This window comes from Syngnathus floridae, chromosome 15, assembly GCF_059516105.1.
Source record: "Syngnathus floridae isolate MCC-2025c chromosome 15, RoL_Sflo_1.0, whole genome shotgun sequence".
NCBI lineage: Eukaryota > Metazoa > Chordata > Actinopteri > Syngnathiformes > Syngnathidae > Syngnathus > Syngnathus floridae.
Window position 1 is genome coordinate 5,924,926 of NC_142427.1, and position 24,704 is coordinate 5,949,629.

At 43.4% G+C, this 24,704-nt stretch overlaps 3 protein-coding genes across 7 annotated transcripts; 2 read left to right on the forward strand and 1 right to left on the reverse strand.

Moving 5' to 3' along the window:
• Positions 1-120: 120 nt before the first annotated feature.
• On the forward strand, positions 121-3,532 carry LOC148386085 (uncharacterized). The gene has a single exon (XM_088398459.1). It carries the CDS (start codon positions 312-314, stop codon positions 2,793-2,795), a length of 2,484 nt encoding a protein of 827 aa, XP_088254585.1. The 5' UTR covers positions 121-311; the 3' UTR covers positions 2,796-3,532.
• A 1,334-nt stretch (positions 3,533-4,866) lies between these two features.
• phldb2a (pleckstrin homology-like domain, family B, member 2a) lies at positions 4,867-13,796 on the reverse strand. 4 transcript variants are annotated; one of them, XM_088399342.1, is made up of 17 exons: positions 13,628-13,796; positions 12,636-12,729; positions 11,326-12,275; positions 11,026-11,247; positions 8,932-9,066; positions 8,624-8,761; positions 8,280-8,423; positions 7,817-7,927; positions 7,649-7,738; positions 7,407-7,544; positions 7,073-7,172; positions 6,774-6,972; positions 6,607-6,697; positions 6,330-6,476; positions 6,039-6,261; positions 5,873-5,958; positions 4,867-5,777 (listed from the first exon to the last, which is right to left on the reverse strand). In XM_088399342.1, exons 2-17 carry the CDS (start codon positions 12,688-12,690, stop codon positions 5,637-5,639), a joined length of 2,970 nt encoding a protein of 989 aa, XP_088255468.1. In that variant the 5' UTR covers positions 12,691-12,729; positions 13,628-13,796; the 3' UTR covers positions 4,867-5,636. The 4 variants fall into 4 exon arrangements, with proteins under 4 accessions (XP_088255468.1, XP_088255466.1, XP_088255467.1 ...); XM_088399340.1 differs by having other exon boundaries at positions 10,927-11,247; positions 13,628-13,792; XM_088399341.1 differs by having other exon boundaries at positions 6,039-6,258; positions 10,927-11,247; positions 13,628-13,783.
• A 1,469-nt stretch (positions 13,797-15,265) lies between these two features.
• Positions 15,266-24,200, forward strand: LOC148386087 (gamma-aminobutyric acid receptor subunit rho-3-like). Of its 2 annotated transcripts, none has more exons than XM_088399345.1 (11): positions 15,266-15,296; positions 18,333-18,460; positions 18,987-19,066; positions 19,863-19,975; positions 21,068-21,135; positions 21,210-21,433; positions 22,306-22,388; positions 22,854-22,991; positions 23,083-23,235; positions 23,337-23,530; positions 23,658-24,200. In XM_088399345.1, exons 2-11 carry the CDS (start codon positions 18,377-18,379, stop codon positions 23,958-23,960), a joined length of 1,440 nt encoding a protein of 479 aa, XP_088255471.1. In that variant the 5' UTR covers positions 15,266-15,296; positions 18,333-18,376; the 3' UTR covers positions 23,961-24,200. The 2 variants fall into 2 exon arrangements, with proteins under 2 accessions (XP_088255471.1, XP_088255470.1); XM_088399344.1 differs by lacking the exon at positions 15,266-15,296 and adding an exon at positions 15,318-16,990 and having other exon boundaries at positions 18,326-18,460.
• Positions 24,201-24,704: the final 504 nt, after the last annotated feature.

Sequence of the window (24,704 nt, forward strand, 5' to 3'; positions counted from 1 at the left end):
CTTGGGTCTGCATTGCTGACGAAAGCAGCTTACCCCCTCAGTTGCCATGGTAACTGGAGAGAGGAGCCAGGCAAAAGCAAGGCAAAGGGGAGGGGCTTTTGAGGGCGAACGAGAGGAGAAAGCATTGGAGGGACAGAGGGAGGGGACTGCAGACAGACGATAACATAGTAAACGCGAGGAGAGCAACGCAGGTGAAGACGTTCATCCGAGGGAGACAAAGATAAACTCCAATGTAAATGCTCCATCCAGCGCGTCGCGAATAATAACCGCATCAAAAGAGGGGAGGAGACGAGGACTGGCGCAGAGAAAAGATGGATGTCCAGACGGAGAACGTGGACCCCCCATCTTGTGAATCCCAACCAAGTGGAAAAATACGAAAAGGATTCAAGCTGTTTGGCAAACGCAAGCCCGGTAACATCTTTTCTCTTAAAAACAACAAGTCACCTGTCAGCAGGAGCCAAACCCTCGATGGATTACCCGAAGGCGCCGCGCTTGATGCCGAGCTGGAGGCGGATAAGGAGAAGGCGCGGGAGGTGAGTCAAGGAGACGGCGAGCACACAGAGGAAGAGCCGACGGGCGAAGATGGCGTCCTGGCTGCCGCTCGCAACTCCATCTCTTCAATCGGATCGACCAGGTCCATCAGTTTTTTCTCACGGCTGAGGGGAACCCGGAGAGGAGGGGGGGAGCGCAGAGTCCACACCGTCTGCCAGCCAACGACAAGACAACGGCAAGGGTTGAAAGGCCTCTTTGGCAGCATGAAGTTACGCACGAAAGACAAGGAGGACAAGGTGGACGCTCCCCCGAGCCCACTCCTTATGTCCTCCCGCTCCAACAGTGTGGAAATCATCAAAGAGGACATTGGCCTCACCCCCAAATCTTGTCCTCGCTCTCCGGAGAGCCATGAGAAAGTGACCCGTGAGAGCTCCCCGATACCAGCTAGCGATGCGAGCGGAACTGAGAAGGATGCGGCACCTGTGCCTGCTACAGAAGCTCCAGTGGTGCCAGCTGAGAGCAGCCTGGGCTCCTTGCTGGAAGACATCTCCTCACTCCTCACCTTCGAGTCCATCTCAGGAGGCAATATCATGGCTGACGTGAAAGCTGATTGGGGAAAAAGCAGACGCGCCTCCAGCCCGGAATCACCTAAGGTCTCAGCATCGGCCACTTCTCCTTCCACCAGACCTGCCAGCACTTCTCCTCTAACCTCCACTTCTGTGACCACCTCTTCCTCACCTGTAGCTGTCGGCGGTCCTTCTATTACTTGTGTGACAACCCCAACCTCGTCTTCTGTAGCTACGCCAGTCGTGACCAATTCGACCAAACCCTTGACTCTGACGAACGAGTCAGTCAAACCAAGTTTGGACTCTTCTCCAGCCTCTGGGCAACCTTCTGTTGGGATTACAATAAAATCACCTTCGACAACCACAAACGTGAAACTTTCATCAAGCCCTCCCATAATGTCCACCCCTTCGATAACACTGAAAACCATACCGAGCACTACTGCCACTAACCAGTCTTCTCTGGACAAGACTCAAGTCACCACTTGTAACTCCACTTTTGGAAAAGTAGCATCACCAGACCCAGTGGCTCTTTCTCTCGCTTCTCCAACCATCGCCTCAGTAAGTAAACCTCCTCCAGTAGCTACGACAATTCTTGCATCCCATAAACCTGCAACCCATAGTCTGTCATCCCCTGCTACTTTCACTCAACCCGATAGCAATTCTGAAATTTCCACATCCCCCAAACCTCAAAATGTAGCTGCAAAGGTGGAAACTGCTCCGAGTCCAGTCAAAACTCGTCCATCTTCAATTTCCCACGCCACAATAACCACAACAATGCCAACCATTTCTAAACCTGTACAAATGTCCAACCAATGGGTTGCGCCACATTTTCCCCAACCCGAGCCTAACCACACAAGTTCCTCTACAGCTAAAAAATCTCCCATATCTTTAGATAGCACTATTCTTACAGTTTCTAAAGAACTCCCATCGACCCCTGCCACAAGTAAGAGTCCAGTCTCCCCTCCGCCCCCTGCGACTCTATTTAAAGACCGTCCTGTTCCTGCATCTTTAGTGTCTGTGACTAAAGATCCTCCTGTTTCTCTGCCAACATCTCCTGAGCCTCCTGCGTCGGCCCATATATCAGTTTCTGTACTGAAAAGTCCTCCTGCTCCAATACAGATCCCCGTCACTCAACCAAAATCCCCCGCTCCCCCTGCCACTACCCCCGTGCCTTTGCCAAGTCCAACTGCAGCATTTGACAAGACAAGCGCCAATGAGCCATCAACAAACGGACAGTTGTCTCGGCCGAGTAGTGCAGATGAACAGAAACTGGAGGAGCAGCATAATGGGTCACGCGCCGACGTCCCCAAAGAAAGGAGGACACAAGTAAAGACAATTAGCAAAATACCCGTGGTTGGAGGAGCCCGAGCTGGAAAGCTACCAGTGCGGGACAGCCAACATACTGATGACGATTCAAGCAGAGACCCGCCCACCCCCATCCAAGAGGACAAGCGTTTTTTGGACAACACTGGGAGCAGAGACAAACGTGGCAGTGTCGAGGTCCATGTGGCCACCTTCAAACACAGCCAGGAGGAGAGTCAGCAGATTCAGCAGTCCAAAACCCCCGCCGGTGTTCCGCGTGACTCCAAGATCCCCGTCAAGCACGGAGCACAGTCTCCAACCGCATCGCAAATACCACAAGCTAAAGAAACCCCTCGTACTAAGATACCCGTCTCCAGAGTCCCGGTCCGCAGGGTGGGCAATAAGCCCGCAACTGCTGGTGCCGTGAGAAAATAATAAGGTACTATGACACGCCATGCTGTTTCTCCAAAGTTATGACTGCAACCATATTCCCCCTTTAACTTTGATGCTCATTGTCACCCGCTGATGTCACAAGATCACAAACAGGAACTGAACTGAAGCACAAACATGTCCACGCAAATTCACACAAGGTTCAGGGTCAAATGTCAACACAGCAACAATCCCTCTTCGGCAAGATAAAAAGTTCTCTTGGAATGTCTCACACATCTTGGACTGGTGCCTTTTTTTAAAGGTTGCTTTTCCTACAGATTTCAAGTCGATCTTTTCTACAGTATTTTAAACTTTTGTTACGTCGACGTTTTGTAGAGGTCGTCTTTTCGTCTTTCTTTCCGGGACCACTCTGTTACTGGTTTCGATCCAGAAATTGCAGCTCCTAATATACATTCCACACCTAGCTCGGGATCTACTGTACCTATGTAGCAGCAAATGTGCCGTTTTATATTTGCACTCGTCCAATGTACATTCCCTTTTGTGTTTGCCTGCTCCTATACAACATGGGTTGATCACATGGTGAACAAAGGGAGAGACTGGGACTTTGAAACAGGAATGGAAATGACTCGGCAGCCGCTACGGCTGACTCCGTGGACGTTTGAGAGGATGCAGAGATGTGTTTTGCAGTGTGTATATTGACACATATCCTCATCCTGCTTATGCTCAATCTGTGTGCATAGTCATGTAGTTTCCTATTTAATCAATAAAATTATATGAGTGTACTCTGCAAGTGGATTTGTTCTATTTAAGCTGCGGGTCAGTGTGACATTTTTAAAGCAGCTCATAAAAAAGGATTTATGAAGTGCGGCGGATTATCTTTTATGCTAATTTGATATGGAAGGAAATGACATAACCGTGTCGTCATTCCGAAAAAGATAAGAGCATATAAAGATTTTCAGCTTGGTTACACTGTGACCTCCTCCCAGAACGCGATTGTGACAGCATCCGCACTGCGAGTTCACTGACCTGAATAGAAAGCACATTAATGTCAACTACAACCTGGCCAATCCGCTGCAAGGAAACTCACGCAACTCATTAACGCATTGCTATTCATGGCGTGTGATCTTTGGGGATCCCTTTTAAACAAATATTCTGCGGGGAAAGAGTAAAATGAGAATAAATGGGAAGTGTACAACAGAGTAAATAAAAGTGAGAACAACATTGCTAAAAGATATTGGAGGAGATGAATTTCCCACACAGCATAGAGCAACAAGTGATCATGGCTATTAAATATTTACACTTTAAGAGCAAGTAGAAGTAATATCTCTCGGAGTCGATATTCTAATCACATTATGCACTTGGGAAACGGATGGTATGATTCTCGCTGCGGTTTGCATTAGGTTGCTGCTTCAGGAGAACTTAATGAATGTCCCTTTGTCAATAACCATTCACATGATGTCTCTTTCACACTCGTAGATAAAGACTAGAGCAGTATTTATGCTAGTCGAGCTACAGAACACACTGGCCTTGACTTTTTGAGACTCATTGCATAAGCTTTTAGAGACAATCAAGTGTTTGTGTGCACCCTCGGTGTGGTACACCAATTCCATCGACCATAATGCAGTGGGGCGGCCACCCCGGTGCATCTCGTGTTTGAGTCTACATCTGCCTCCGGAGAGAGATGTGCCCCTTACGAGCCTAATTTAGCATGCTTCATTCTGTGTTTCCATGCCAACTCCACTAGGTCAACCAATAGAAGGCCGCAGGCTTTAATGGGAGGAGTTTGAAAACATGAGTGCTTTGCTTACTCACTAAAAAGAAAACTCATTCATTTGCATTATTGGAATACAGCAATTGAATAAAAACTCAGCTGTAAATTTGACCTGATTGTTTGTGTGTATCAAGGTTTAATTAATGCTAATCATTATTCATTTGCCTGGAGCAAGTAACATGTCACATCATGCTGGTAAATTAAGGAACTCATGCGCATATTAATTTAGCTTTAATGCCTGAGATGATGACTATTTGGGGCATCTTGTTTGCCTTCTCATGCGATGGGAACTTTCATACTGGTCTGACATTAGCAATATAAAGGCTTACAGAGAAGAGACATACATTTAACATTCATAAAAAAAGTCATTTTTATTTTTTTTGTTCAATCCTATTATTGCAACAAGAAAACGTGTTGTCTAACAAAACCATTCATATTGAAAATATAAAAATGTATATTGAAATATAAAAATATATAAATGTGATATACAAGTCATACAAGAGCACGTTGATCAAATTTGAACTGCTATCAAGCAGAACAATAAAAGCATTACGTCATGCTTTTGCAAAATATCTCTCACTGAGGGCCTCTGCTGGTGGAAAAAGAACACTGAAATATTAAGCTCAAAGTATAAATGACCTTATCACAAATTGTCATCAGCTTCTTTTGCCGCTAGAGGACGCCACATTATTTTTTTACTTCAAAAATGACTTGCTGGCATCACAAATACTGGAGGTAATATAACACTGAAAATTAGCAACATAAATCCATTTAATATGGACTTGCACGGACTTCAAAACAGACATGTAGCTCAATTAAGTAGATTACTATATGCATTCATTTGTTTGTGCAAAAAGGATTTGGAACAATTTGGTGCACTGTGTTTCTGCGCTCTACTGTTGGCCATTTTAGTTCTGTCACCGATGAATGTTGCTCAAGTACATAATCAACTAAATAGCTTAATTATAAGACTGGTATAGAATCTTTATATTTGATTACAAGATAGCGAATGAGTTGTCTCTAAGACATCACATAGATAATACAGTACACATTCAAACACACTGAATTGGAATCGTGCAAATATCCCCCCTAAAAAAAAGACCTTTAAGGATCTGCTACACCATGAAGTGCATGTGTCCCTCTGCTCCTGTCACAATAACATCCATCCAGATACGCATGGCCTCGGGAGACGGGGCCACCATGTAGTAGACCCGGTCATGAGTCTTCACACTAAAGGTCAACGAGGGGTTGGGACTCTTGGGTGCACAATTGAAAGGAGAGAGAGTGAGTTAAAATCACAACTGTGAACAAAAGATTAAAAAAAAAAAAGTTGAGCATAGAATCATCTTACTTTGTGTGCATTCTTCAAATGATCATAGTACACCTCCTCTATTGCCTGGAAATAAATGACTCCTTTCATTTTGGTCTCATGCTTATCTGTCGTGAGAAGGGAAAAAGCAATCTAGCCTTCAAGGTATCCCGGAATATTGTGTCAAATTGAAAGAAGAGTTCCTCACCCGCATAGTAAGTGAGCGTCCTGCGATTCTGGTCAAAAACGAACCAGCGCTTCTTCCAGGTTTTTATTTTCCCTCCCATTTTTACAAGGAAGCCTCTGCATGTTTTGTCCGTGATGGCCAGGTGGAAGCAGGCGTCTGGATTGTGGCCCGCTGCCTCAATATGGCAATGAAGGTCAAAGTCGTCTTTCCTCATGGGTAAGTAGCGTGACAGAAGTCGGGACTGCTGACCAAATGGATGACGTCGGCATTTTGTGCGTCTCATCTTATTGGAGGTGTGTTATGTTAACGTACCTGCGATCTCTGTTTCTCCCTGAGCTTCACTTCCCTCTCCACAAGTTTCTGTCTCCGGTTGGTCTCCTCCTGCAGGCGTTTCTCCAGTTCCTCCCTCCGTCTTCGCTCTTCCTCCAAAGCTTGCCGGCGTATCTCCATCTCACGTTCCTAAGCGTGCCACATCGGATACAAACAGACAGAAACAGAAGGTATGCTCACTTTGTTTTTGTTTTTTAAAAAGGGGGGGGGGGGTGAGTTTTAATACTGTTAATTTAGATTTTATTATATAGTCAGTTACCCTGTGCTCAAGCAGCCTTAGCTTTTCCACCTGGGCCTCTCGGAGTAAACGCTCCATCTCCTCGAGCTTGGCCATGTTAGTCATACTGGCACTGGCAGGAAAGAGAGAAGACAATACAATTATTTTGGGCCACATCATCACCATCAACATGACTGATGATGTTCAACCTGGAGATGTTATCTGGAGAGCATGCGGAGAAGCTGGTCTCCATGCTGTCAGAACTGTCCACACTAACGGTGTCGGAGGCCTGGCTGTTATCCGGGTAGGACAAAGAGTCCAGGTAAACGTTGGCCTCAGAGAGCATCCGACTACCAAAATCACTTTTTCTTTGTCGGCTGTGTACGCCGTCATTCATATGTGTGTGGCCTGCCGGCAGAACGGAATGAAATGATATCAAATTATGAAAGAACTGACACTATTCCAGCAGTTGTTGTTTATTGGACGCAACAGTGCGACGATGACTCACTTTTTGGCTGGCGGCGAGCATTTAGGTCTCGGGGGGCAAAGCTGAGCCCTTGCGGGATGACGCTGCCACAGCTGGAGCTTTGTGACAGAGGCAGATGGGCCTGTAGACAGGGGAGGGAAAAAAAGAAAAATGCAGATTGCTGGTCACGGCAAGGCACCGCGGCATTCGCACAAGTGCAAGTCTGTCTAGTGGTGGATTGCTATTTGGCACAATTTTTTTTTTTAAATCCCACCCTCCTCTGTAGCTTAATTATTATGAATAACAAATGGAATCTAAAAGTCTGCATTTTATGGGGCAATTTCCTGGAAGATTGTATTGATGAATAAATAATGACCTTGGGCGGAAGGGTGCGTCCCAGAGATCGTCCGTAGGGAGTGACAATCTGCTGGCTCCTCTTCAGCGTCGTGTTGTCGCTCAGATGGGCCGAGTTTTCCTTCCCGCTTCTTCTTCTTTCCTTTGCCGAGTGCAAATGCTACAGCAGAAAGGCAGCTTGAAAGCTTCTCAATCGTGGGCGGAAACAATTTGCCAACTTCTTTCAAAACTTTTGTCCACAAATTGTATTATTCGAACACCCACCTCTTTGACGGCCCCGTTGCTATTGGCCAAGTTCTGCTTCTCAGACAGCTCTGCATACTTTCCTTCCAAAGACGCCAGCTTGTCTCTCTCCTGCGGTCGTCATGATGACATCTTCAGTGATGGCAACGCATTTGTCGAACTCAGCCAGATTTTTGCTGAATGGCTTACCTTCTGCAGCATGATGAGCAGATTGCTTTTTTCCCTCTGGAAGTCTTCTCTCTCCTGCTGGGACTGTAAAGTAATCTGGGAGGACTGTTTCTTCAGAGTCGCAAGTCTCTCCTGCGAGAAGGAAGAAAAAAAAAGGAAATCGGCAGCACATTTTTTTAATTTGGGAGTGAAAACAGTTTTCATATTGGAAACTTTACATTTAATTTACATACATCCCCACCCATAACCTGATCAGAAAGTCTGGAGAAGATCCAGAGTCACTTTCAAGCAACTTCACTGTCACCGTAATGTGGAGGAACTATCATTAAAAAAAAAAAGCTACATCTCAAATGGATGTGACACCACCGTAACATCAGGGTTGTTGCCCCCCTGGTTGTTATGGTAACCAAAGCCAGACTCCCGATTGGCTCAGCAGTTTCAGCTCTGTATGTTCTGTATATTGAACCGTACATACGATATGTACCTTGCGCGTGATAGCGAGACGCTGACAGTCAGCAACTTCTCTCAGTAACTGACTCTGATTTTCCTTTTCCTCATCTTGATGAATCTCTCTCTCCAATTTTTGAAACTCCAATTCCTCCAAGCTATTTGCTTGCTCCTCTGCTTCCTACGACAGACAGGACATATATATATTCATTCACGCACCATTTAAATGAATCTATGAGGAGGCAAATTTGATGGTCCGGATCAGATGGGTTTGTCAACACTTCCTTTTCTGAGCTACTCAAATGTGTCACCGTAATTGACGTGCCATTCTCTTATTGGTCATTGTAAGGGCACAATAATACAAACTGGTTTTTTTTTTACCTGTGCTTTCTCAGTGTGACTAATCTTTTCAGAACTATGAATATTTTCCTTAAGCTGGTCCAGAAGCTCCTTTTCTTTTTGCATCTGAGCCATCTCTGATTCTTGCTCCCCTTCCAGCAAAGCGCACTCTACCTCCATCTGCAGGAAATATTTAAAAAGAAAGGAATGAAATAATTTGTTGATGAACTCAGAAAAGAAAAAAAAAACACACTTCAGATTTTAATATTATTTCATTGCTCATCAGCTGTGTTGGAGGAGTAATGACTCAACAGTTTTTGAAAGCAAAACATTGTGTGGGCATGCATTACCTCTCTCACTGACTCTTCCATCTGGTTGTCCAGGTCTTTAATCTTCTGCTCCAGCTCCTCAATGTTGTTGACAACTTGGATCCTCTCCTCTTCAATGTGTGTTACTTCCTGCTTCAGCTGCGCACTCTCCAACACCTGGATGCCATATAAGGGAGGTTGGTTTAGATCTTCTCTCTCTGTCACTCACACACAGCATACGTCTTATATGGACATTTATAATCCTAGCTGAACATAAATATCTCCATCCTAACCTTTCATGGCGTTTTTACGACAAATGAAAATAAAACTAGCTTCTTGCATTAGGTGTGATGTTAAACACGTAGACGAGCAGCAGATATTCCAGCGCCTTTCAGAGTAACAGCGGCAGATGTTTTAACTTGGTAACTGTTGGATGAATGACAACAACAACAGGATTCTTTTTGGACTTAGCCTAATGGAAATTGGAGCATTTTGTTGCTAGTCTTGCCAAAGTATCCAGAACCTCCCATTAAGATACACTTATAAATTGATCATTATTGGTAATTATGCTAGTAAAGTACTGTAAGGGATCATAACATATCTACATAATTATATGACAAGCAAATCTCAGGCATGTTTTACAGAACAATATTTTTTTAAAGGTTGTGGTTATGTGTAATCAATAGTCTCGTTTTTTTTTTCAATTCAAAGTTCCTAACATCTGGAAAAACGGCTTTGCCATGTGTATACACTAGAATTCTTCCATTCAAACACGCACACATAATAATTCTCAGTGGGATAGAGTCATTTCCTGTTGCCCCCCTCTCTCCCTTTCTTTTGGAGTTGAATGTTGAAGCACAACTTAGGTCTTCTTCATTAAAACCAGACACAGTGCCGGCTTGTAACTGTTTTAGCGTGGAAAAAGGCTTCACTTTTACAAAAACGAGACCACTGAGACTACGGAGGAGAAGCCGACCTGGCAGCTGAAATTACACAATTTGATACGTTTACTTAGAGATCATCAATGACCACAAATATGATGATTGCAATATCAAAGTTGTGATGGAGTCCCATAACATGTAACATGTCACTTAAAACAACCCCCTTAAACAGCAACTGATAAAGGAGCTTTCTATACAAAATGAGAGGAGCATATGCGAGAGATTGCCACTGCACATGTTTCCACTTTACTTCGACTCAAATCTAGTTGGAACTAAATATTTACTGTAAAATGTCCATTAAAAAGTCTTCAGCCTGAATGGTTGCGCCTGAAAGGTGATCTGCACACAGCGATGTGGAAAAAGGGAGAACACGAGAATGCTAATCATCTGCAGTGAGTCCACAAAAGGTAAACAAAAAAAGATAAACAAGCTCTCGGCAGTCTGATAAAGTGCATTCCGTTTACTGTAAGTGCTTTTCGTGCTCCTTTTCACAAGTGGCGAAAAAGAAAATGCTGAAGAGCAAGGGTGTGTCATGCACAAAACAGAGACAGATTTCAGAAGGAGTCAGAACCGCAAACTGCCGTTGCTTTTAATTCCTTCATGTGAATGCGTGAGCCAACCATGGTAACCCAATATCAATGCCTTAAACAAACACGAGTGTCGTGAGTTGGGGTGGGAAACTTTTGCCAGGCAGCTCAAATAAATTATGAGTCAGGGGTCTACGATTTGATTACCAATTAAATGTCGTAAAAAATCTAGAACTGATGCACATTGTTGTGTTAGTCTGCCTTAATGGAGACTTTAAACTTCTTCTTCAATGAGGGTCAAAGGTTAAAATGCTTAAGAGCGCAATAAGAGCATTAATCTGCTGAGATGCGGTGACATCATCACCTCACATTTTGATCACCACTGTTAACAAGGCAATTATGTAAGTCAATGGAGATAGCCAAGAAGCAAATATTGGTAAGCAAAAGGCACATCGCCAAACTAGGATGAGATTGTTAAGGAGCGCTAACGACATTGGCTGAATCATTGATGCTGCATTGGAAAGCAAATAGAGCCGAGTAGGAAAAAATGAAATGGACTTTACAATGACCTTAACTCTGTGGTTGCTGGATGGTGAGGGTGCACCGCCGCCAAGGCTAAGCGCCGGCGAGCCAACTTCTCTGTAACCGTTTTGCTGACGAGTGCTGACCTGCTGCTCGTCACTGAGAAGCAAATCCCGTCCTCTGGTGCCAAAACCGCCTTCCGGCGCCGTGCCGCCGGGAGAGTCGGAGAAAACGGACTCGTCGTCCGACACCTGCAGCTTCTCCAACTCCTTATTGATCTTCTGCAGGTCGGAAACTGCTGAACCTGCAGGCTCCACCTGAGCAAACTCCGTACACAGGGTCATAATGGTCTCCAGCCGCTGACTTTCCTGTAGACCAACATATACACTCTCACTCATTTGTATTCTGCAAATGACAAAATCCATAAGACTCAATGCTAAACTCACCAACTTGTGCACTTTCTGCTCCCTGAGTCTCTCGTCTCTCTGGTGCTGGTGGTAGTCTCTCAACTCCTCTTTGCCGTTCAAAGAAGTGATGCTACCCACCCTTTGACCTGGACTCAGCCCGCCTTTCCCAAAAGATAACCTCCGCTCTCCAAAGCCTGCATCCAAGTTCGGCCCATCTATCTCAACACCCAGAGAGCTCAGGGAGGCCATGCTGGCCCTCCTGGGTGTATTTGGCATACTGGCTGGTACTGTCACATCAGGTGGTTGTTCAAGGGAGGAGAGACTGCGCCGAGCCACAGCCGAGCGCCCTGCTCGATGTAGATGAGGCGGCAGAGATAAAATGGGAGGATCGGCTGGATTGTGAAGGCGGGGTAGCGAGCGGCTGTGCATGCCCAGACTGTTGAGGGAACCTGTGGAATATTTCCTCTGCCTGGAGTCACTTACGGCTTTGCCGTGTGAGTAGAGTCTACGGCCCAGTCGAGGGCTTGAGGGCACGCTAGCTGTGCCGCTCTTAACCCTAGGAGAGCGAGGTATGGGTTCTCCATAAGAGGAGATGAAAGAACTTCCATCCGTAGGGTGGAAGAGACTGTCTTGCGATTGGTGCCGAGCGTTTGGGTGACGGAGCAAGCCGTTGGGGCTAAATTGGCGCTCACCCTGGCGAGGGGAAGGCGGCATGCTGCTGCTGCTCACGTAAGAGAAGTTTCTCGAGGAAGACTGCTGATGCTCGCTGGTTCCGAGGATGGAGAGTGGTCGTTTGGACTGGGGTCCGCCGGGGGAAGGCGTATTGAAATACTTGCGGTTGCACTCAGCCGCCCTCAGACTGGCCTCCAGGGCACTCTTCCTGCGCTGCAGCGTCTCCATCAATTCCTGCAGCTCCGCCTTAGAGCGGGAGCCCCTGAGGAAGGGTCCACCAACCGGGCTGCTGCCGCTCGGCTCCATCTTCACACAGTCTGGAAATGGGAGCAAATTAACAGAGCATGTAATCCGGACACTTTTTGGGGTCATGTCATAAAGTGAGGCCCATTTAAGAAGCTGACGTGCTGAGTAAGAGGGGGAAAACCAGCAAAGAATGTGCGCTCTTATGCCTCCAAGCCCAACACAAACACTGGCTCTCTCGGTTGCCAAGTGTCTTCTAAAAATGGAAGAAGCCAGCATGCGTCACGGGTTCATCTGTGAGAACACCTATGAACACATGCTTAAGCGCACTTTAAGGGCACACTGACACCTGGCCCGGAAGTTACAACATGCTCAGACCGGTTTGTATGAAATGTCATTTTATTTTGCAAGTTAGCCTGTAGGTTAAAGTTTACCTGAGCTGTAGCCGAGCGTGCTCACAGCCGCCCTTTGAGGAAGCATCCTGCTCATCTGGCTGACCTCCGTCCTTCAAGATTCAACTGTGCTTTGCTGCCAGAAAGGGAAAAAACAAAAGTCAACATGCAGACTTGAGGCGGGATTGCGTAAGAAGCTTTGGCGCATTTTGAACATTTCTCGAAATTTGTCGAGAATATAAAGACTGCCTTTTATTTCATGCAAATTTAAAGAGAAGAAAGATCTAATTCTTTGAATCATCTATAACAGTGCAGACGTAAGAAGGATTTCTGTCATGAGGCTGAACCCACATGCATAGTAAGAGCAGAGATGGTTGATGTGAGACTTTGTGGTCCTGCTGTCTGGAGCCCTGGCCTACAGGAAGTAGGGTATCCTTTTACACACTCACACAATCAATCAGCGTGAGTTCATTCTTAGGACCCCTCCCGCTGAAAAAAAGAGGTGGGCCTCATGTCAGCAGTGAGAGGTTTTACGGCATCACCCAGACTACAGGCTGGCTGGCTAATGCGTAGAGTTAACACACACGCAAATGTAAACACTATACGGGATGGAAGTATTTCATTCAACAAAGAGTCATTGCAGGAGGATTAAAACACAAATAAGGAAAAGAGACAAAACTTTTTGAGCTATGCAATGTCTGAACAGTCGATTCAAAATGCTGAAGCAGATGGAATAAGTTGAGCTACCGAGAAGGAATCAAACCATGATGATCAAACCATATGCAAGATTTTGATGCTGCCCCCACTTTCTTTTTTTTTTTTTTAAATCAAATGTTTCTTCTCAACAGTGTCAAGGCAATTCAGATAAACAACATGTGAGAACAATTTAACTTGAAAGCCATAACACTTGTGCAACAGAAGTTAAGTACAATTTCCAAATGCTTTTTTAGAATTTAAATAGCAGCAATATTTGATCTAATCTCGGCATGCATCTATCTGTGAGCATCTTTCACAAGAAAAGTCCCTCCTCTTACCTTTGAAGACATAGTTGCTCTCCCTGTTGGATGGAGCTAGGTGAAATCCTCTCGTCCCTGCACGGAGGCAGCAGCAGAGTAAAACCCCAAAGTCTTCCCGTGACAAAGGATCAGACAGGAGACCCTTCCCACCTCCCCAGAGAGGGGAGGGGGAGAGGAGGAGAGTTGTAGCCTCAATGTTACTTTGCGGCATCTGGCAATGCTGTTGCTGCCGCCCTCTAAGGTGGCTCAAGTTATTGCAGAGGACATCAGCTATGAGAGAATTGCTGAAATCAATTCAGTAGGTTACTTTTTTTTCTTCTTCTGTACCGTAGTTGCAAGAGGTGGGAAATACTCTCCGCAAACAAGCCCAAGCCAGAGTACGTATTTGGATATCAAAATATGTTGGATTGTTGTTTTTTTTCCTGGTATGTGGAGGCAGGGGCTGCCCAGAAAAACTCGCCCCCCCACCCACTCGTCCAATTATAAAATATACTTGTGTATTGCAACGTGGAGAAAATAAACACATTTGCTGTTATCTGTAAGACACAAAAAAATACTTCTTAGCAACAATTCTTTTTCTAACTGTCAAGGAAAAAGATCCAGTTTGAGAAAACCTTACATAAGAAAAATCCCCCAATTCTCCCGGAACTACAGCTTTGATGACATCATGGGGAGGGGGGCTTTTAGAGAGCCTGGACAAGATGATTGCTTCCAGACAGACCTTGGATCTGTCGTAAATTCGCATACACATAAATTGGTGAGTTGCTGGTGACGCATTCCGGGAGGGAGATACTAATTTTCAGAAAACATTGTGAACTTGCACAACTTTGATTTTTTTTTTTTTTTTTGTAAGTACCCAGCTGCATCCTCTGCAGGTTTTAAGGCCTCCTGGCCATGACAGGGTCATTGACCCCATAAGTGGGACTTGATGCCATTTTCATGACACAATGCTCCACATTTGTGTCCACTGTATGTGGCACTCATTGAAATTCCGTTTTAAAACTATTGTCGTGGTTTAGACCTTTTGTCTAATTTTAGATTCTCTTGATTAGGTGTGAATTCATAGTAAAAATTGTTTTAAATGAAAACACGCACACACACACAAAGACGCATTCTTTCCGTCTTTTGTTTTGTTTTTTATTCCAGGGCAATAAAATAACTCTCATTTAAAAATGTCACTCTCTTGCTTGCACAGATGTGTTTTCCACCAATCATCGGAATGTTACACCTCCAGACAGTCTCGGGGAAAGATTTAAATCTAACCATATGCGCAGTCATTTAAAATTCTGGGCAGACGCCAACAAAGAAAAAAAAAGTAAGTCTAGTGGAGAAGGAAAAAAAAGTCCTGTTAATAGCATTGAATATCTCCACACACATTTGATTGAATGCATGTTCAAACTCTGTTGTTTGGTTTAGTCCTGGAACTTTTCTGACACACCTACACTGCCTCTATAATAATTGATTGGTAGAAATATTCATTCCAGGTTTGCCACATTTAGTTCTGCTTTAAAGTTCTCAGGCTCAAACTTGACCAGGTCTTGATTGCTGGACTGCAGATGATCATTTTCTCCATTGTCTGTTTTTTCTTTGTCGTCTTCAGGCTTGTCGCCTACTGAACCACCGCCGCCTCTGTGATTCTGCGCTGCGTTTATGCCTGGAAATCCGTTCAGCCTTCCGGGTTGTACTGGTAATATGTTGCAGTCAATGCCATGCTGCTTTAGTATTTGTAAAGCTGTGATGTTTGGAGATTTATGCAGCCCGAACTCAATGAGTCCTCCACCGTTGTGTCTGTGTGATGTTGACTGTGCACCTGTTGGGAGAAATATGAGCCAGTTAACACAGACAGGTATTGACCACTGCCCGGATATTGATTCTGAATTCTGAAAATGAATGGATGGACGGTTTTCTGTGATGTAACGCTTGTTACCATAGCAACAGTCTTTACTGGCATTGGGCAAGGCACTTATTTTGCTTCTTCATGTTGGCAAGACATTTTGGAACAATTTCATGTTTCCAAATTTGTGGGAAGAGTTTCGGTAAGTTTTCTGTTCCAGATTGCTTCCATCCCAGAAAATTGAATTTGACACGTTTTGGGCGTTTGACTTCAACCACATCAAACATAAAAAACAGATTATGAGGCAAAATGAAGGACTGAAGTTTTCTTCTGGATAAATAGGCAGTGTCATTTCTAGTGGGTGTATTGATCACGTGTCCCATTACAGATCTTTGATGTATAATTTGTGATTTGTCACGTACCTCTGTGCCTTAGGCACCGTGGGATAGCTAAAATGACGGTAAACAAGACAAAAGCTGCAGACGCCGCCGTGCTCCATCTTGACCTCGGCATAGTCTGCTCATTCGAACCTGTTGAGCAACTTTGTTTTGTAATATTTGTTTTGTCTTTCTGGGTTCAATTAAAGCCGTTAACACTCACTTATTGCCGCAACAGTAATATTGACTTTGGTTAGAACAATGAATCGACTCTGCGGGCCCGTGATGGTGCACGTGTACGTCCCGGAGTGCTCGTCGCTGTCGGGCTTGCCAAGCAGAAGGGATCCGTTTCCCAGCGGAAGCCGCTCCTGGTCCAGTTGGGCTCGGCCTTCCCATAAGTTGAAGGTGTGGTCGTGTCTGCTGTCGTAGCGCAGGATCACGACGGGGTCGCCGAAGGAGATGAAGCTCCAGATGAGGGAGAAGTTTTGAAGACTGTGTTGCACAACGCAGGGGATGCACAGTGTGTGCCCTTCTTCCTGCGTCATCACTGGAAGACATTAGACGTCACATTGCCGTTTGTTGTCATTGTCATCCAGCGACCCACCTTGATTCTTCCTCGAGGCGGTCCACACTTGGCTCTTGTCTGCCGATACAAATGAACAGAAGAAGATGTAATCCGAGACGTTCCCCGGAATCATGAGCGTACTTTGCACGTTGAAGAGTCCCTTGTGCTCTGTGGTTTTAGTGGTGACATTTTCCAACGCTTCTTCTGCTGAGGGGGGATCTGTAGCCCACATCACCTGGGGGATGGGGTAGATGTTGTTGGAAGAGCACGTGACCATCTCGGTTCTTAACTCCATGACGACTGAATGGATGGGTGCTTCAGGAGAAGAGGAGGAGTATTTAAGTTTGCGATTTATAGACATTTTGGACAAATATATGATTTGATATGATAGTTGAGGAAGGCATTTTTCTGTATCAGTGCCAACAAAAGGTCCATAAAGGCAGCCCTAATTTAAACAAAACACATTTTTTATTGGATGATTGTTCTTAACTTTATATTTTTATCTATTTCCAGAAAGGATTTGACGCTGGGCCTTTTTTTTTTCCAGCGGTAAAGCAAATCTCCAGCAGAGGGAGCTATTCACTTTACACTACACTAGTACCTCGGTAAATCCAATCCACAATCTGTTTTTTTTCTTCTCTCCGAATTGAGCAATCAATACAAGTGATGTATAGTGACAGGCAGTCTAATGAAATGCTCTTCCATTAGATGCTAGACAGAATGAAGGAATACAAAGCTTTACTGACCCTTCACTTCCAGGTTTACAAAGACTTCTTGGTTCCCCTTCCTTGTGCTCGTGTAACACTTGTACCGGCCTCTGTCCTGAACTTTGACCCTTCTTAGGAGGAGAGACGCATTCCCATTCGGAATGTGAGCATTGAATAGACATGTCCTCCCGCTGAAGTGTTTGTTTTGAAGTCCAAACTGGTCCTTGTTGTAGTAGTAACTGTGTACTGGAATTTGCTGCTTGTACCAGTGGATCACCACAGTGCCTGGGGGTCGAAAGTTGCAGGGCAAGAGGCAGTCTTCTTGGATGATGCAGTAGACGTTGGTCTCTGGAAGTACATGAGTGTGATTTACAGAATTACAGCACTGGAATCAGAAATGGATTCAGTCTGAATCATTGGACAAATGGACATTGGACATCGATCGAAAATATTTTTGTTCATTATCAATCTGAGTTATTGCATAGCCATTTACATTACCTTCTGAGATTTTCATGAAGAACCCTCCCATGAGAATGAGCATCAGCAATATAGGTCCTGTCCCTGCCATATCTTGAAGTGATCTGGACGGTTGTGTGAGAACAATCGCTGGCTGGTGTGCATTGAGTCGCATCAACACGATTCTACTTTACATCCTCGGCAACACGAATGAAACACAGACTAATTAACTAAGCAGGTTAATGTTTAACTATGTGAATGCTCCATCACGCAACACCTCTGCCTTCCAAATGGGTTCCGATTAATTTACATATTTGCACAGTGTAATGCGAGATCATATCAGCAACTTTGAACGTGAATTCAAGTTCAGTGAATTCAAACCAAACAAATCAAGTCAATTTATGATATAATAAAACATCACAAGAAATACATAAAGTATTTAAAATGAACTCTGCAGTTAATCCCAAAAGTCTACACACCCTTGTTCAAATGTTTTTGCGACTACAATAATGAGACCTCATGGAATCATTTCAGAACATAATAATGTGACCTTTCCTCTGTAAAACAATTTTAATATTTTTTTGAGAGGGGACACATTTAAAACGACAATAATGTGGTTGCACAAGTGTGCACACCCTGTGATCCGAATTGACCACTCACATTCAAACTCATGTGGGAGCGGGTCAGTATACACCTGCCACCATTTAAAGTGCCTTTGATAAACCCTAAATGAACTCCAAATGTTAGAGTAGGATTTTCTTTTTTTTTTTTTGGGAGAATTCAGGCTGAGTCACGCAAGTGCGAGGTTTGCAGAGGTGGACTAACCATATGCTGACATGTGCCCTCTCTGCGTGGGATCATTCATTGCCAACCACCCCGACCGACAGAGGGAAGATCCCGTTGTGTGTAAAAGTAGGCTAAATGTTTTTTATTTTTATCTCTTCAGAATGATGATGAAACCGCCGGTTGTATTATCCCCGCGCCCTCCCCGCCCTCGGCTGCCTCCAGTTTGTAGGTTACCGAAAGATTTCACCAACCACAGATAAGAAGATTAGGGAGGAATTAATGGTATTCCTTTGTCATGATTGGAATAAATTGATATTTGCTTTTAGAGGGTGGAGACTGTTTGGGGTCAACGGCAAGCATGTTCTGTCAAAAGATGGCACATTTGACCAGCAAGCTCAATCAGGGGACTATTCGGTTTCATGCACACCACCGCCTTTGCAGCAGATGAGAGTGCACCGACTACTGGGCATGTGCGAGCTCCAGCGAAATGAGTGCTGCCAGGACATGGACGTGCCAGTAGGGGACGGGGACTGAGGCGTCCGTCGGTGGGCGGGGGAGGACGCTGGCGGGATCCAGCACCGGTTTCACCATGAGAGTGGTTCTCCTGGCCTTACGACTCATGTGCTTTGCCTGCTTGTGGCCTGTCACGCAGCTCAACAGCAACCACTTCTCCAGCAAGAGGAGATACAAGGAGCTCGAACTCGGAGACGTCAACAAACAAAAACATGGCGGGTGAGCCAAAGTGTCTTCTTGTGCTTTATACACCTTGATGACCTCTGTCTGTTTTTTAGATGTTTACGAGCTTCAATTATCGTTACCTTTTTAGCTTAATTAATGAATCAGATAAAAAAAATCTGTTTTTAATTTTATTCCCTTTATTGAAAATTATTTACAAATGACTAATTCTGTTACTATTATTGAGAGGATTTGGCCAATTTTAAATTAAACAATTAGTTGTGGATTAATTGATTTTTTGTACCTTTTTTATTACTTTAAATTAATAATCACTGCATGTGTTACTTTGCTTACTTAAATACTATATTTCCTTCATAGATACATTTGATATATAGTTGATTGTCTATAGTGTGTATGGAATATGGTCACATTTTGTTTCTTAATGTGAGTAGTGCAAATCATCAGGTAAAATGACCCCACATGGCAAAACAGAAATAAAATATTACTCATGAAAGTTAACATTCCAGTCATGTTCTACCATGAATTTAGCGTTAATTTGGACCCCAGTCAATTCACAATCTAGCTTGACATCTTTGTGTCTTGTTGCCAATGTAGTTTGTTTGATTCCCTCTAACACGAGAAGCAAGACGAGCCTGTCGAAAACACGTTTGAAGAACTTCCAGTAAACTAGGAACTGTTGCTATTAGATCAAAAGCTCTCGTTTAATCACACACAGCTCAACTCCAAGCAGTGATGAATGAACACTCCACCAGATGTCAGTTCAATGAAAGATAAAGACAATTTGATCTTTTCTGTTGACCTCAGCTGTTGTTTGTCCTCTTTTGCATCTTAGACGAGTGGATCTCAAGATGAAAAAGCTCGACAGCACAAAGTCTTTGCTAATTAAATCGGAACAGCTGCTTCGAATCGAGGACCATGACTTTGCAATGCGGCCGGGCTTCGGAGGTAAGGCCCGCATACTGTCACTCTATATCTACCTTTGCATTTCCCCTGGGCAACCCGGTAAAAGACCGATGTAGGTTACTGTGCTGTCTTTGCTATTACGCCCCCTCCAAAAGCCTTTGATGACCTAGATAATCTGTGTGAAATAACGGCTACAGACAGTAGTACAGATAAAATAATCTCAAACGCGCACCTCATTGGGGGGAGGCCTGATGTTACGAGGAGATCAAATCTCAAATAACAGCTGTAACAACAGTGTACAATGTGTGCAGAATACATTTGTGTCAAATGGCCCCAAAATGGAACACGTGTCGCAAAATACATGTCAATAATAATATTTTTTTCTGGATTTTCTATGAATACAAGGGCTATTTGGGTTGTCTAGTTTCTTCAGTTTATCTTCAGTCTAGTTGCTGTTTTCACTCATGATGTCATACACTTGACTTTTTAGTCATTTTATGATAATTATGTGGAAAACCAAGCATACAGTTGGCCTGTCATAATCCCTCTTTTCACTTTTGTAATTGAGGAGTGATGCTTTTGCATGCTTATCGTCATTAGGTAATGGTAGTGATAGGACAGGATTTTTATAGTTCACCTCATACATTTTCATCTTTGGGTTATGAAACAATGAGGTAAGGTTAAGGTCTTGTATTTATGTAATAGTACAACATAGCTGCTTGTCAGTTTGAAATGACTCAACGATGATATATGTAGCTTGCCTTATGTAAGTACGGTGAATATGTTTATTTGATACAGTAAACGTTATATTTTCTAGACCTGTTTTTTTTTTTAAATTGATCATTTGATCAGCATGCGTCAGTCAAGACTGTCCTACCGTCTTTACAGTGTGACAAGCGCTGATATAACCCCTCTGAGCTTCTGAGCCCCGATTATCTAACATGTCGTCTCTAGCCTCTATGTCGCTATAGTGTGGATTACACCTTCTCTACCAGGCCCATGGTGACATATAAATACGTAATCTGTGGTGGATGTACAGATGGCCAAAACATGGAGGATGACCTCATCATTACAACGTGTTATCCAGCTGCTGCTGCACGCTGATGTATGTTGACTTTTGACCCTTTGTGCCAGGTTCCGCCATCCCCGTCGGCATTGACGTCCAAGTCGAGAGCGTTGACAGCATAAGTGAAGTAAACATGGTATGTATGAAGCTTTGCCAACTGTCCCTGATGCATTTCAATAAATGTCTTCTTTCGACTGGGACTGTGCTCAGGACTTCACCATGACTCTGTACCTGAGGCATTACTGGCAGGATGACCGACTGGCCTTCCCCTCCAGCAACAACAAGAGTCGAACCTTCGACGCGCGTCTCGTGAAGAAGATCTGGGTACCTGACGTATTCTTCGTCCACTCCAAGCGCTCTTTCATCCATGACACAACCATGGAGAATATCATGCTGAGGGTTTTTCCTGATGGCAACATCCTCTACAGTGTCCGGTAAAAAAAAAAAAAAAATAATAATAATTGCACACACACAATAATAAAGTAAAAAGAATAAAAAATAAAAAAATAAATGAATATATAATATAAAATAATAAAATAATAAAATAACAACAATAATAATAATGACAATCATAATCAATAATTGCAATAGAGTACTATCAAAATGGTCAAACTAAATATAGAAGCAATTAACAGGAGTGTAATATTGTCTGTCAACCAGCTTTGCGCATTCATCATATCCATTTCAGTGGCTCATGTTGGCAATATGGCACCACAGACTGCCCCAGCAGATTGTGTGCTGTGAATAGCAATACGTATTTAGGAATCGAATGTAAAGCAGCTGTTGGTTGTTTGGATTCTTTTTTTTTGGTTGCCTGTTAAAGCTTTCTGATATTTAATATGGCCTTGCTGTAAGACAGTAGAAAATTTGAAAAAACAAAAAAACAGAACATGCTGCTACGTGTCCTCAACAGTCATGTCTTTGTCTTTAGACATTGTGAAGCAGCAAGTGGCTCATTAGCCAAGGTTATTCTCGGAAGTCTTATTCCAAATAACTCAACAATGGTGTGTTTGTGGTCACGACTTGGCTCAGTTTACTGGATGCGGGACAGCTGCTGTTTTAGAAGTGGTCATAATTAGCATAAATTCAAAACAAAAGTATGCGTCATTCCATACGTTTCTATTCTATTCAGTTTATACTTTTGCTTGATGGGAATAAACTAGAAAGGCAACTCTTTGGAGTTGCTGGTGTTTATTACAGTGCAGTCCATCGCAGTACATTCTGGTTTATTTTCCAACCCAGTTGTGATGGTGATGTTCATGTGTATGTTTCTTTTTTTTTTTTTTAACTGTGAGCTTTGTTTTAGGATAACTGTGACGGCACTTTGCTCAATGGACTTCAGCAGCTTCCCTCTGGACACGCAAAACTGCTCTCTAGAGCTGGAAAGCTGTGAGTATCAAACATTGCCAAGCTCTAATAATCTTTTGCATGATCTTGCATTCGGTTGTTATTATTACTCTAGTCTTGTTTTGTTTCGCTAGAGCCTTTATTTTTGTTCTTGCTTTGTTCGCTTTTAAATCAGGTCAGCCACCGTCCATTTGATAGTTTTCCATTAATGACTGGTTTACAGAGGATTATATTTCCCTTGTATTCTTTGTTGTTGCACTTGATCTAAGTGCAGACAGAGCAGGGATTTCCCTACATCTATAAAATACAGAACACATTTATTCATCTATCTGCTTTTTTAGAAAATCTTGCTAATCTTTGTCAATTGTCAATGCATGAATAAAACATGTCTCCTTATCTCAACCATTTGCATCCACTATTTTCCTTTCCTTTGAGAATGGAATCCAAGCGAGGCAATGTGTTCAGTTCATCCTCCAGCTTTTTTTTTCTTTCTCACATTTCTTGAAGATGCTTACAATGAGAACGACCTCATGCTCTATTGGAAAAATGGGAACGATTCATTAAGGACTGATGAGATTGTGCTCTCTCAGTTTTTTGTTGAAGACTTCCAGCCTTCCTTTGGGCTTGCCTTCTACAGCAGTACTGGTATGTGTAATTAAATTAAAAAAAAAATAGTTCAAGATAGCGAATCAGTTTAAACTGTCACATTCTGTGTCCGTTTTTGTGTTTGTTTCAGGTTGGTACAATCGTCTCTACATTAATTTCATTCTCAGGCGGCACATCTTCTTCTTCATGCTGCAGACGTATTTTCCCACCATGCTGATGGTGATGTTGTCCTGGGTGTCTTTTTGGATTGACAGGAGGGCCGTGCCCGCCCGTGTCTCCTTGGGTACGACAAATGAAAATAATTTCTGGCTTTGATATAATAGTGGTTTTTTTTTCCTCCAGGTTTTAAGGTTTGTTGTGTGGTGCTATGCTCCTTGCATGCAGGCATCACCACCGTGTTGACCATGTCCACCATCATCACCGGAGTGTCCTCCTCAATGCCTCAGGTGTCTTACGTGAAAGCAGTGGACATCTACTTGTGGGCCAGCTTCCTCTTTGTCTTTCTCTCTGTCATCGAGTACGCGGCCGTCAACTATTTCACCACAGTTGAGGAGATGAAGAAGCTGAAGAGGGCACAGGTCAACAACGCTCCTGCCTATATTTTCACGAGTCTCGTGCAACTTGTTTGACATCATTATTGCACCATCTGGATGAATAACATGATCTAGAAACTTAACCCTGCCTTTCTTCATCATGTCCATACAGATCCCAGCGTCCTACGACGCCACACAGGCAATGGCTTTTGACGGCTGTTTCCATGACAACGATATTGACCTGACCTCTTTCCCCGAGGCTTCCAGCACACCAAACACGGAGAGGAACACACAGTCACGAAACTCCACCGTGTCGGCTCCCACAGAGGGCACCAGGCTACGCCGCAGGAACCCTTTAAAACACAATCTCAGTTTCATAATGAGCAACAGCTACATGATTGACTCCTACTCCAGAGTTTTATTCCCTCTGGCCTACCTGCTCTTCAATGTCATTTACTGGAGTTTGTATGCATAGCATACTTTCCTTGCAGAAAAATATGAAACTATTTTTTTTAAGATTCTCAGCACACATTCCAAAAAGATTTAAATACAGTGACTCTGTCTGTTGTAAAATTGTCTTTTCTTGCTTTACAGAGCCTTTGTATCAGATGATTATGTCACACTTGGGATTGTATTGTATTGCTACGGAGTAAAAGGCATATTTATTGTCTAATATCTGTTAAAAAATAAATAAACATGTAGTGTTGTCAATGTGTCTTTTGTAGTATTGTAAAATCTGTTTATTATATGTTGTTGTTCGTCCTTTGGATTCGAAGGTCACCATTTACTTCAATCTAGATTGATGAGCAGGGATTGTCATATATGCATGAAAGCTGATTTGTGGTAGGTGACGTTCAAGTCTTCGATTTTTCAAATTAAATTAAAATACTGGATTTTTTAAGCATTTGGAACATTCATCTACAGTGACTAAGGTCAATGCACGTTAATTGCACGTGCGTGTTTTTTAATGTGTTATAAGAAAACAGGAATCATTCTTTAATTCACACACATTTATTGCTTTAATTTATAATTTTCACCAAAACTTGGTTTGATTAAATGTTTTTTTTTTTTTTAGATTCGCCTATCTTATTAAATGACAATTTTTAATATGTTACTCAAGGTAGATAGGTGTTGTTTGCTGTTGACAGTCATGAAAAACAGGCGCACAAACTACACTTCTGACGCAAGACATCTCATGCCTCTGTTTTATTTATGTTTT

What these genes read in the sequence shown, in the direction of transcription:
- LOC148386085 (XM_088398459.1), top strand. Translation starts at nt 312, where the DNA reads ATGGATGTCCAGACGGAGAACGTGGACCCCCCATCTTGTGAATCCCAA.
- phldb2a (XM_088399340.1), bottom strand. Translation starts at nt 12,690, where the DNA reads ATGAGCAGGATGCTTCCTCAAAGGGCGGCTGTGAGCACGCTCGGCTAC. An exon ending in TGCTCATCATGCTGCAGAAG is followed by an intron (nt 7,739 to 7,816) that starts GTAAGCCATTCA and finishes TGACGACCGCAG; the next exon opens with GAGAGAGACAAGCTGGCGTC. An exon ending in GGGAGAAACAGAGATCGCAG is followed by an intron (nt 6,262 to 6,329) that starts GTACGTTAACAT and finishes CCATTTGGTCAG; the next exon opens with CAGTCCCGACTTCTGTCACG.
- LOC148386087 (XM_088399345.1), top strand. Translation starts at nt 18,377, where the DNA reads ATGCTGACATGTGCCCTCTCTGCGTGGGATCATTCATTGCCAACCACC. An exon ending in AGATCCCGTTGTGTGTAAAA is followed by an intron (nt 18,461 to 18,986) that starts GTAGGCTAAATG and finishes CCTGTCACGCAG; the next exon opens with CTCAACAGCAACCACTTCTC. An exon ending in AACAAACAAAAACATGGCGG is followed by an intron (nt 19,067 to 19,862) that starts GTGAGCCAAAGT and finishes TTTGCATCTTAG; the next exon opens with ACGAGTGGATCTCAAGATGA.